At 39.6% G+C, this 13,067-nt stretch overlaps 1 protein-coding gene and 1 long non-coding RNA gene across 3 annotated transcripts; one reads left to right on the top strand and one right to left on the bottom strand.

Moving 5' to 3' along the window:
- The first annotated feature begins 2,926 nt into the window (after nt 1–2,926).
- Nucleotides 2,927–6,989, top strand: LOC111272509 (uncharacterized). Of its 2 annotated transcripts, XM_022854007.2 has the most exons (4): nt 2,927–3,065; nt 3,533–3,678; nt 4,234–5,067; nt 5,465–6,989. In XM_022854007.2, exons 3-4 carry the CDS (start codon nt 4,322–4,324, stop codon nt 5,679–5,681), a joined length of 963 nt encoding a protein of 320 aa, XP_022709742.1. In that variant the 5' UTR covers nt 2,927–3,065; nt 3,533–3,678; nt 4,234–4,321; the 3' UTR covers nt 5,682–6,989. The 2 variants fall into 2 exon arrangements, with proteins under 2 accessions (XP_022709742.1, XP_022709741.1); XM_022854006.2 differs by lacking the exon at nt 3,533–3,678.
- Nucleotides 6,990–8,758: 1,769 nt separating this feature from the next.
- Nucleotides 8,759–12,694, bottom strand: LOC111272511 (uncharacterized). Its single transcript, XR_002687560.2, has 2 exons — nt 12,603–12,694; nt 8,759–11,592 (listed from the first exon to the last, which is right to left on the bottom strand). It is a non-coding gene; the product is annotated as an uncharacterized LOC111272511 (long non-coding RNA).
- Nucleotides 12,695–13,067: the final 373 nt, after the last annotated feature.

Here is a 13,067-nt window from a genome sequence, read left to right as displayed (position 1 = left end):
TCAGTTCCAAAAGATGAACAGCAAAGTTTTCACATGGCTATCTATCTATAACCTATATATACTGCTACACTTCAATTTATGATAAACTGTTACTGAACAAAAGTAAATAGAATCGAGATTTGTTCATGAAAATCACATCAGCGCATGCGTTTCCAGATACTAAATTTTCTGATGGGGTCGAATGGGTGTAAACAAATATCGTTCTAGTTGAACACCATTATCGTATATGGTATAACCGAGCATCTCATAAAACGCCGAATGACTTCCCGATTCTCTACCTCGCATAGGCGTATGCTACACATAGATTTGTCACATTACAATTGATTCCATATTCTTTCAGGACAGGCAGTTTTCACTTACGGAATTCATCGCAGCTTCACAACGATACGCTACTGTCGTCTATAGTCATTCTGTTAATAATGTAGCTGAGGAGTTCGGCCACAGCGGATGGTATCGTGTCGCTTATGATTCCGGTGCGGAATCAATTTTGAAACGGGGGAAAAAGAAAGGTCTCAGGAATGCTCATTGTCAATTTGAATTTCGCGCGTTCAGCAGCTATTGAATGATATAGTATTCTCTGCTATAAAAGGGTTGACTGCTAAAACATGTATGATATTATCATGGGAATATGACGAGTATAGCTGCCAATTGTTTATCATCCATTTGTCACAAGTTGACTTTTATTATTTTTTCTCTATAAGCACTAACTAAATTGCAATAGATTCTTCTATATTACTATAATTCCTAATAGAACCATGTGTATAAAATATTAACGGGGACTGTCCTCTGTAGATGACAAAGTTTGATGTTTTGATAAATATTCAAAATTAAGTTCTGTTTCGGTTGCCTCCAATAGGCTAGCAGGTGAACCTTTAAAACCTTTAAGTCAGTCAGTTATCGTTGCAAAATAATATCATATTAAAAATATTTATGGACTGTTTGAGCGCGAATATCGCTTTCATAATTCTAGAATTGACTTTGGCTCTTATTTACGGAAGCTCTTATTCTCGCCTACGTTTGCTTTTCTTTAGCCGCTTTCTCTAGAATGCTTGTGTTGCAATTTCTTGGAGATATTTTGTCAGATTCTCGAAAGCGCCACGGGAAAGGTTCAGCAAATAAATGTAAGAAGAGATCGATAGAAATTACTTATTTTTACCATTTTGCACGGAAAACCCGACCCCTTCCTATGCTTACAATTTCCTTTAGTCATCTTTCTTTTTTTTATAGTACTTAGGTTTCTTATGATCAGATAGATTGTCAAGAAAACCGAAAAGGTTCCGTACATATGTATACATATATAAGGTATTAAAGATGCTATTTTTCACTCATATCCTAGTAATGACTTTACTATGTATTCGCTTGCACCCTATACGACCTTCAGCCATCTAATTATTCTGTCTCGCGGTAAATTTCCAGGTGTAGCATTAAAGGACTCGCCCAGCTAGATTTTTAGATTCTATTTAAGGTCAAATGTACGGTCACTAATTTCCTTTGCCAATGATTGAAAAAGGTCGTAAGCCGTCGGTATGAAGCATGAAGAATATGGCGAGTGCAAAAGAACTTCTTGTTCAAGTTCTTACACGGCGACTTTAACGACACTTGCTACCTAAGGCCTGGTTTTTGTGAAGAAAGATTACTTTGCCTTGATACAGATTCCTGTTGAATGTCATGTCTTCTAGAAAAATTTTCCCGTATATAGGACCCTTTTAATCCTATCAAACGCGAAGCATGATTTTTTTGGAATGGATATCTGGTTCAACACTGCGCGTAAACGTATGTTTTGAGACTACCCATTCGTGTCATTGCATCATATTATTTTGGTAACACCACCGCTTAACGCGCGTAATTATTTCATGTGAAGACCCATCGTTGTGGCTACGCGCTGCTCAGCGCGGCGTAAAACGTCGACAGCAAATGAGAGACCATGTTTAATAAGCTAGATTATGGGGCGTCGGGGCTAGTAACTTCTGATAGAAACTCCATGTATTCAAGGTGCCTAACAATGGTCAAATGGTCGCGGCCTATCTTCGCGTCCAATTAACTAGTTTTTTGCCATCTGAGATCTTTCTTGCCTTTTCGAATGGCCGACCGGGGTGCAGTACACCGTTTAACTCAAAGATATCATCTTTGAACTTAGCAGATTCCTTCAAGCAACTATTTCAGTTTTCCTCTCTATATACGGTCAATGATTATATATCATTGACATGAAATAAACAAACAGGAAAAGTGAAACAATAAAAAGCCGCTTTTATTAATATTCCAACCTTATATACATATATATATATCGAACTTATAGCATCTATATAATCGTCAAATCCTAAATGAGTAGCGGCAAGTAAATAAATCAATATACTAGTACAGGCATATATGTATATATTTTTTTCCACTATAAATGGCTTCATTATAGTTGCACAACGACAATGCAAAGGTGGCCTCTTGAATACGCGTTCATGAAAAAGAGTGACCCTATGGCCAAGAAAACCCAAGTTATCACATTTTCATTCATAAGTTCACTTTCAACTTCATGCACGCATTCGTGAAAGAATGATAAGGAATATGTCTATCTATCATAGAATTCCTATTATATACGAAAACAGCAAAAGCAAAAACGAATGTGGGCTGTTATGTATACTATAGTGTTCAGATGCCACTGTTTTAAATGCGCTTCCACCTTCTCTTATGTCTTAAAATATAGGTTCTTACCAAATATATCTTGAACGGTACTAGAAATCAGAGCGTAAAAAAATCGTCGGTTTCCACCGACATGAGCCACAGCCACCAATTCATTGTGGAAAAACATGTTCGTATAAAATGCTTTGATTGTACGTCCAGTTTGTAAACATGCACCCGAAATGCGTGTGCACGTCGTTATAATTCTGGCTGAAAATTCGTTGTGATCCAATATGGCGAACCGATTTACCTGTTGTCTGCTTAAGGGCTCCTACCAGCGGTCCTTTGGCGTCTGTATCCAGCACAGCAAAATTGTTCTTCGTTCTGGGGTGAGGCATTGCATAGACAAGGAAACTCGTTGTTGAACACGGTTGGCCTTAGGAACACTCTATCACGTAAGTAAGAAAGAGGCGACAATCTTTATGCTCTCATAAATTCGGCCCAGGTTGAGCGCACGAAAAGAAATCGCAATATTTGAATTATGCGGGATAAGGACACAGTGTCGCCATAAGAGACAAGGAGGATGCAAGTCGGGTGCAGTTAGCATTAAGAGGTAAAGGTAGAACTTGGCGAGAGTATACACTGCCTGCCTTTAAAACGTTATTAGTCATCAATGTTGTTGAAGTTTCAGGCATGGAGCAGAAGAGTGAACCTATCAAAAAATACCACGCACCAGATAGTATAACGGCACCCAATAGGCGCGCATCAGTAGATCAATTCGTGCATTACTTCTCCAATGTCGTAGAGTGTCTCGATATAAGGCTGATGTTAGTTTTCGACAAGTAGTGTTATAAATACATGATAGCAGTCAAAAGAGTATTGTATTATAGTAGCAAAAGTAACGATTTTTTTCTTGTTGCAGCTCCTGTTAACCTTCAAAGTGACCTTACGACCTATTAACGGAACCTACTTGGACTATAATGCTCGATTCTGATTTGATAGCGTCATACTCTGTTCTAAAATAGTTTTCTGATTTAACACCGATACTGCACAAATGCGTTTGATAAGGTATACTCTCAATCAATAATCAAGATGTCCTCTTTAATCGCAGGAACCAGCGACTTCCTGAAAATTACCCTCTGTAATATCAAATTCAATACGGTGTCAGACTTGAGTGTTCGAAAGCATCCATGACATTATACTAAACAATAGGGTAGCATGGCTACTTCTAAACAATCCTAAGGTACGGTGTATGTTCCAGTCAGAATGAGTCGAATAGTCCGAGATTGGACAGCCCAGGCCGCAGATGGGTTTAAGCATAAGTAAAAGCAAATTGACATTTGAAGCAACTTTAACTTGATGGACAAATCAATTAAAGTGTGTAAATCTCGTATCGACAGCTTCTTTACACCGGCTAGTAAAATAATGCTATCGTTCTGTGTGTGTTATAGCATTAGGACTGGCTTGTAGTTTACTACCGTCCACTTATAAAGCCATTAAATATTTTAATTTATATTTCTACTAATTTACTCAGCTAAATGTGTTTCAATCATGCTAAACATAACTCGCCGTATATAAAATTGCTTAGCGAATACCTACAGTAAATAATGCATCTGGTTCCAGTGGTTATCTCCCTTGAGTCCACTTCAATGCGAAACGGAATTTGTCCCAATATTACAATAGCCGGAACTAGTTCTACAGCAGCAGAAGTATGAAAACACACCCTCAACAATACGAAGACCAGCACGCACCGTCCAAGTTACTAACTCTTTCCCTGGAAACCTGCGGCAAGTCGAGCATTCCCCTAGACAAGGAAAAAGCATTAGTTGACAATCAACAGGAGACCAATGGCGGGGTATCGACCCAAATCTCATTTCCTCCTGCGCACGTTATTGGACCCACTGAATCAATCCGAGAGCCATCAGTAAATTACTGCCAGCAAATCTATCCAGCTGTACCGCCTTTGCACTGTTTTACACAGCAGTCTCTGTATAGCGTTTCAGGCCACAGCATACCAGCATCTGCAGCAGCTGGATTTACCACAGGCCAGCTAATGTATGGAGCACAGCCCTTGGTGTATATGCAATTGCCGATGTGCCAGACGGGGCTAATTCCAATGTCTCATCAGATGATGCCGACAGACGTGGCTTGTACATCCGGAGAACCTGTTGATTTCTGCCAGCAAGCACATCAGTGTCTGCAAATGCAGTCGGCCACTTCCCAAAAAGCTGCGCACCAAACACAAGTTGATCAGCAATCGGGCAACAGAACGGAGAGCGTCCGGCAACATCCGGTGCCAGCGGGTCCCGAGGGAGGGGAAAATGGCAGCAGTACCTCAACAAATGTAAGAGGACTTGATGTACCGGCTATATACCAGACTTCGAATCGACAACGAGTGGTTGTTTGGAACTACTGCCAGTTCTGTCAGAATAATCGGGAGCCCGAAGATGTTTACAGGTGAGAGTTTAGGTTTCCTTGCGACTAATTTTATCTGTGCAAAGTTTTTTGTGCATATTTCGACCGATAATTTGTATTAGCCGGCTGTTATCGAAACCAGCGTTTGGACAATTGAAAAAAGACCAAAAACTCAAACGCAGTTTAATTAATTATACTCTGATACAACGACACCTAACACCTACTGCCGCCTCTTTTTTTCATTGTGTCTTGCATAGGATCTAGCTTAGTGTGCGAATTGAGATTACGGCATTTTCTTTTCAAGTTCACCCAAAAAAGCATCAATGATGTCTGCTTGAAACTCGCTAGTGACTGAGCGGGGCTATAAAAGGTATAATCTAGCATAGACAACAGAGCTAATGAGCGAATTGGTGCTTTTTCCACACTGGCCGTTACGTAGGAGTCATACTCTTCGTGACTTATCCGGCAGAGTCGTATGTCCCGTGCTGCGTTCGTACAATTGCCCCATATGCAATAACGGTGGAGGTGACAAAGCGCACACGAAAAGCTATTGCCCACAGTTACGCAATCGGAATCCACGCAACAGTCGTCGACACAGCAGCTGTGGCGGTGGTAGCAGCAGCAGCAGTAGCAGCATCAATCATCAACACGTCTGACATTCATTTCTGTTGGAAGATTTGTAACTTCACGTTGCTGTCACGCGTCAACTTGACATCTGGTGAACAGAGCGACCAATTAACCATGACCTGCTCGTGCTGCTCAACTGACGCGTGTTAGTATATCGTGAGCGGGGAATTTGTTTACGTTTTGTGACAGGCAAAGAGTAACTAGGGCTCTAGGGTAGCAAAAAGCCAGTACAACAATTGGCATATGGAACTGGCGCTTGCAATGAAGTTTTTGAGATGTCGGGTACTCTGTACAAAACATTTAATGACGATAGTAACATTAGGTGCATTGACGCATAATGGGTGTGAGTAAAGAGTCTCTGGGTGTTAGTGGGAAGTTTATTAAGAAGGCCAATAAATATCTTGTACGGTAGGACTGTAAAGCGATGAAGATACATTGATTTGCCTCAAGATTTCTTGTTTATAACAAATTCTCTGTTGGACAAATTTTACTATGGCTCGTATTATGGGCATTAAAGGTCGACTGTGAGCAGTTTGCAGTGATTAGCATTGACAGTGTTGTCTCCTTGTTGTTACCAGTTCGTTTTGTTAAAAAAAAAATTCGATTTCAGAAAATAATTTGCAGTAACTGCGGTGTCGAATAAATCTAATTACACCCGATAGAAAAGGGAACAAGAACTCGCGCGATAGGCTTGCCGCGAGACGAGGAACTTAATTGTTATAACCCACTGTACATATCGGAAATTATGTACATCTGGTTCTGTATATTTATGAAAGTTGACGAGTCTGTGGGTTGTAGACCCAGATGACAAGTAAACCTTTTGTGGGGTAGTGAGCAGTGAACCCCGTGCTTTGTTTTATTAGATTTACTTCACTGAGCTATACGATCGTGGCACGTTATACCATAAATCGGAATTACGCGCAGCACGTGAATAAAAAGCTAGTAAATATCTAATTATCGAGGGACCATTCTTACTAAAAAGCATAAATATGAATAGTTTTAGAACTGTGAAACTGTGAACAATAAAGAGCTGTTTTCGTTCTCAAGTGTGTTTGGAAGCATTGTTAATTTTCGATAAAAAAAAAACAAAATTTTAAAAATCAAAACAGAAAAGAGCTCTTTAACATACTTCTTCCGATTTTACTACTTGTCAAGCTGCTCTCCGGCTCTATATCAAACATCTTTTTCTTTACTCGCTCCTTTTTATTATTGAAAAGCCACCTGTTTGCGAATAGCAAAGTGTTGAACTAAACTCTGTAACAGTTGTTTTATCAACCCCATTCATCTGTTCGTAAGATAAATTATAATAAACCTCGATCAAATTTGTTGCTTGCGTACACGATATCGTCGATATCGCAGGATAACGACGGCGTCTCTTTTCTCTACTAAGGTACTTCTAACGGGCTAATATAAATCAGCATGATAATGTCTGTCAGCTATGCGCAATTTCAGGACATAGCGGAACCTGGCCTAGGCTATGTACTTCTGCGTCAAGAAACACATTTCGAACGGTAAGAAACATTCGTCATCAAGTAAACTGCAAACGTTAGAGGAATGTTGAATTAATGATAAAGGTATAAATTTCCTATGAAAATTATTAGGAACAAAAAAATTAATGGAAAACATCACAGTTGCAAGCTATAGAAAAATCACTACAATTTTTCGGGCTGAAGTACTATGAGGGCAACCCCTGCGGTTGACTGCCATCGGCGGAAAAGGTGTGCGAAAGCCCTAAGCAGCTATAGCGTCTAAGACTGAAACGGCAGGTCCAGTGATTTTAAATGTTTCTGCCGTTTTTCCATGGCGTTTCAATTATCCTTCCTGTTTCTCTTCATAATCTAGATTAAGCTACTTTGCTTAAAGTAGCTAGCATCATAGTATCATTAAAATGAAGCTAACATTTTTAAACACTTAACAATTTTATTACCCTGTACGTACCACGGGCGTATATTACGTTACCTTGTATGGTCTAGCCAAATAAAAAGATATTTTTCATGAAAAAACATTTATGCGATAGGAAAAATGTAGGTGAAAAAAAGGAACCGCAGAAAATATATATTTGATTTTATATAGCTGTAGTTTATGGTCTTCCGCATATAGTCACGTCATAGACTTTACATTTACTATGTGAGATGGAACTGAATGCTGTAGAGAGGTTGCTTGCGAAAGCCTAATTCGTACTTTACAGGATATATATATACTGTTCTCAATTTTGTGTATTTTTTCGAGTCATCACGTTATTATACATAATATAATATTGTATACGTCTGCTAGGATAATTAATCGGTTCTTGTAACACTCAAGGATATACATTTCGACATTCGGGCTGAATTTATTCACTTGTCTAGTCGGTCAGTTCATTTACAAAAGCGTTGTTAGTAAGCCGTGGCTTCTTTCTCTGCCACCGGAACTACTTCAGGGAAGTCTGCACACTCCGTAGTACCACGTATGACCGTTCTGTGTTTACAGCACACATCTCGACACGCTTCAGTTTCGAGCCTTTGTTTTTGTAGTTTACTTTACTTCTACTTTACCTTTACTTGTAAATGACGCACTGTTAGTAAAAACCTTACGAGATTATGATTAAATACTTACAATTATTCAAAACTTTAGGGGTTCTAGTCACTGCTGTCGATGTGCTCCTATAAAATCTGAAAATCCGAGAGGAAATTTGAAGGAAGAAGATTTACAACAATGTTGCTCTGTATCTCTTTGTGCTTTTCGCGAGCAACAGAAGCAAAATTGCAGCACATCAGTCTAAAACGATCACTGTGTCTCTGCCATACCGCAGTAGCGTTTCGTCTGACAAACGGAAACGAGTCACATACGTGACCATGCAACAAACGATTGTCGCATTCAGAAGTCCAATTGTCATGAATAAACTTTTCGACCACCTATTAATAATGCTGTTTGTCTGCGTTCTAGAAAAAAACGCTAACAATCAACCACACATTTAGGATGCAGCTCTTCAATTCCTTTTTCCATAATAATAATAATCATACTACCATAATTATTAATTGAATAGCAGTAGAACCGCAGTAGTAGACAGAAAAAGGTTAATCATTTTAATAATTAATTAACGTTAATTAAATCAATCAACAATCAATTTCATTTTTCTATGGGAATTATACCGACTTTTTATTGCTCACAATATTGAAAAAATGTTGCAGCAGTTACAATTTTTCGCTTTTACCGTTTTACAACTTTATTATTAGTTTGAATACATCTATCCAAAGCGCTATATAATTAATTGTTTATAATAATATCCTCGAATGCAGAGTTAGAGGAAGTTGTAATATTTAAAATTTACCATATTTATTATTTATTTATTACATCATCATCCGTTCTCATCATTTCATCATCATCATCATCATCATCGTCGTCGTCGTCGTTATTATCAGCAGTAGGTGCATCAGCATCATCACCGCCATTAGCAGTTGTTTCTTATCAGTTTAATTTATATTATTATTATTATTATTATTATTATTATTATTATTATTATTATTATTATCATCATCATCATCGTCGTCGTCGTCGTCGTCTTCAGTAATTAATTCAAGTATCTTGCTCGACATCTCTCTCCCTCTCCCTCTCCCTCTGTGAATTACTCGCTTGCTTTTCAATTTTCCCACGTTCTTCTTCTTCCCTTCCTCTTTCCGTACTTATTTGCTTAGATATCTTGTGGAGACGACAAATTAGACCTCATCAGCAGCAGGAAGGTCTAGTGTGCAATAATAATAATAGTTATTGTTATTCTTAATAATCGCCATCGTGGTAACTATCAGTTAGCATATAATGCCGATACCTTTCATTACTCTTTCCACTATATCTTGTCTTTCGCTTGTCATTATCATTGCTACAATCTATATCATTATCGTAATCGTCTTCATGATTTTCGACATCATAACTGATGTTTAATGGCATTGCCTTGAATATCTTTTATATAGTCATCATCATTAGTATTGGTAGTGCAGTATCCTCATCGCGGTCTCCTCTTCGCTTAGTTCATTTCGCCCTGTTTACCTCTATTCACATGAAGTCATTGAAGGACTCACATCTGTCTCTCTATCTGTGTAATGGCTTTTTGCCTGGCGCTCATTTTTCAGTCTCCCATCGCCGCTCTTTTGTTCTGTCTTCGATGCAGCCGCTCATTGCTACGTTTGTTATTCTTGTGTCAAGTCTTTTTGTGCCTCTGAACGCATCAAGAATGGACCGAACAAGAAACAGAGGACATCTTATCTGGCCCTAAATAGTTCCCATATCCGTAACCGTCTTCATCTAATTCGAAATTCCGTTCCTTAGCATTCTTACCCTGTGTTGTAATTAGAGGCAACGGCAACGGGACGGACATTGATCATCGTGCTAGGCCTGGCTACCCATTCGGTGGCTATAACAACGTGATAGGTTGTTATGTATCGTTGGAACCCCACGACTCAGGTAACAAAGGCAACCAAAGTAACAGTTCTTCTTAGGAAGTTCGGTTAATCCTATGGCCACCGGCGAGTAGGTAGTGGCTTTCGATTCTACCGTTTTCTATTTGAATTTCATCTCTGTTGTATTTGCGTTTCGCGCGTATCCACGTCTGGGCGAACTATGGGACCGCGCCGGACTGCCCATCCGTCCGTCTGAATCGTGTCTCGCCCCAGAAAAAAACACGTTCCAACAATATGTCAAAGCGGTGTGCGGAAACGAGCCATCAGATCATCCGATGGGTGTTTCGGTGTGCATCTTCCAGCAATTCATCCCGAATCGACACCCACGACGAGAGACAACGGCGATGTTGATCAGACAAGGATGTTGGGACTTTTTTTCTACAAACGTTACCACAGTAACTGCAGTACTATCATTATTACTATTATTATTCCTTGGTGTTAAATTATTGTTATTACTGGTGTTAATATATATTCAGGAGTATTTGGCGCATTTTGTGTGCGTCTCAATGGTGTCTTACGTTCCGTGGCAGAGAGAATGTATGATGCAAGAGTGGGTTCGCTCGTGCACGATTCCCTTTGCCAGGGAGTTCAGTAACAAAGCAGCAACTACACGCTTGCATTTCTCTGATACCACCATCGCAAAGTCGTCTTTTCGTTCGGTCTTGTTACTTCTTCACTCCGTCTTTTTCCGCTTTTTGTCTCTGTCTATTGTCAGTGTACTCCGCTACACGTCTAGGTCTCTACCTATCCACCGCGTTCGTGGCCTCGCTTTGCAGATTCATTATTTATCGTTACGTAGCGTGTACGCCGCTTTTTTTCGGTTCATACACTTGCTACAGCACTTTCTTTGCTTCTTGGGTCTCTTTCGTGTTACGTATTGTGCTCCCTGCCACGGAATCATTATTATATCATTAGTAATTAACTAATAAGCGGTGCGGATAGCACGCGCAGCATAAGGTAACGTCATAAACATCGTCACGTTATCCTCAAGGTTCATTCAGGTCTTTGCCGACCGCTCGGACATCAGCATGACACATCGCTTAAAGACACAAACTTTGACGGCTGCTAGCCCAGCGACTGCGTACGAAAAAAATTACGCGTAAGCATTGATACGCCGTTACAAGCAGCTTCGCACTTGAACCGTTTGCAAGTGTAGCTTGTCCCGTCACATGACCTCTTGTGTCTAGAGATTTCACAGCTCCGCTGCTGGATCCGGGGCCCTTGTGGTTACGTTAGTTTCTGTCAGTGTAGATTTTCGTGTCTAACAGATCCACCCTACATTGAAGTCCATCAGTAGAGCGATCACCAAATAAGCTGCATGGTGTTTTCGTTTAATTCAATCACTCAGATAATCAATTGCGCAATAATTGTGTAGCTTTTGTTGTAACAAAACAATCTTCGATGATCATCGAACGACATTCTCTTAGGCACGTTGACGTCTCTGCATATCTTCCGTGCGCCCTTTTTTTCGCATGTAAGCTCATCCTAAACACCAGCTCTCTCTCATCTGATGATGTCGTTAGCCATTCACGAATTAATAAGAAAAAAGAGGAATTAGTAAAACAGGGCGCAGATCAGAACAGGACGAACCATGTAAATTCAACGATGAAGAAGTAATCATACAGAATAAGATTTCTACGTTTTCAATTATATGAGAGACTCGCAAAATAGATATACATATAAATAGACAGAGCCTTGTATCATAGGCCAAATGCTGATGTGAGCCACCCGAATCCAATAAAACTAGCCAGGAAGTTATAACCTGCTGACAGAATACGTCAACTTATCTAATTGGTCTAACCAGGGGGTATTGAAGTGGGACGTGTTATGTTCATATTCTTCCGAGGAAAGCGGTAGGGGACAAGGAGCACGATTACGACAAACTACGACGCCATAACTTTCATCATGCATAATGTCAGAGTTCCGGCCAACCATGCAGCATTTTCTGATTTTCTTTAAATGATAATAGCACTGTTCCATTAACTATAATTACTCAGAATTGTCTCTACCTAATATATATATATGCATTGTTATTTATAGTCAGCATGTTTGTTATTCGTTATGTATACACGAGAGCAAATAATCCGATTTCGACCGATATTCATAATAATAATAATAAGGTTACTGGCAAAAAATTATTGATGTTGCCGTTTTCTTTAGTTGCTGTTGATGTTCTCTAATATGCGTCGCAGCACATAGCGCGCGATGCGACATGGATGGGAAACGCTTGAAACGGTCGTTTTGATCGCTATTCTTTCTCTTATTCTCTGCTGACGTCAGCTCGCGACTGCTGTTGCTGTATTCATGTCTATTATCAAACCACTCTGTTACGAGAGTAAACTAAATAGGCCCCATAAGTTGCTTTGCGCGCTCCTAATTTTCAAATTCATTATCAACATACGTGCTTCATCAGATATTCGGTTAAACCCTACTAAAGCAGGAGTTATCCTCGTCATTACATCACTGTCTGTCACTATTATATCACTGTGATTTTCCACAAAACGATTTGATACATACTAAATTAGTACTAAATGTAACAGGAGCGACAGGGAGGAATAGATTAGTGAAGGTGACTTTGTAGATGTACCAGAACTTTTGGAAAAGTTTAGCAATTAATTGCCAATAAATGCACCGCTTATCTGTCATCTTGGGTAGATCATAACTACAACGCCGAAGTACTTCTTTGCGGTATTTTGCTGATAAGGCCGTATGTGTTTGACCGTAACTGTGCGTGTCACTCTTTGGCTAGTTTCATAGCTATCAGTTTTGTTATTGAACGCATACAATATAGCAACAACAAACTGCAACGTGGGCTAGACGGATGATTTCGAATTGGCGGCATTGGGTAAGCCGTGACCCGCTATAGCCCGCCAAATTTAACTGCTGTTTTTAAGCTTCACGCAGAGGGCTTGCGGGCGCCACAGTAACAACAAATAGCCAAAACATCGATGTGCTAATAATAATAATATAAGTGCCGTCGTT

Source organism: Varroa jacobsoni, unplaced genomic scaffold (assembly GCF_002532875.2).
Source record: "Varroa jacobsoni isolate VJ856 unplaced genomic scaffold, vjacob_1.0 contig02473, whole genome shotgun sequence".
Lineage (NCBI taxonomy): Eukaryota > Metazoa > Arthropoda > Arachnida > Mesostigmata > Varroidae > Varroa > Varroa jacobsoni.
The sequence above is the reverse complement of the archived record's forward strand: the minus strand, read 5'-3'. Positions and strand labels throughout refer to the sequence as shown.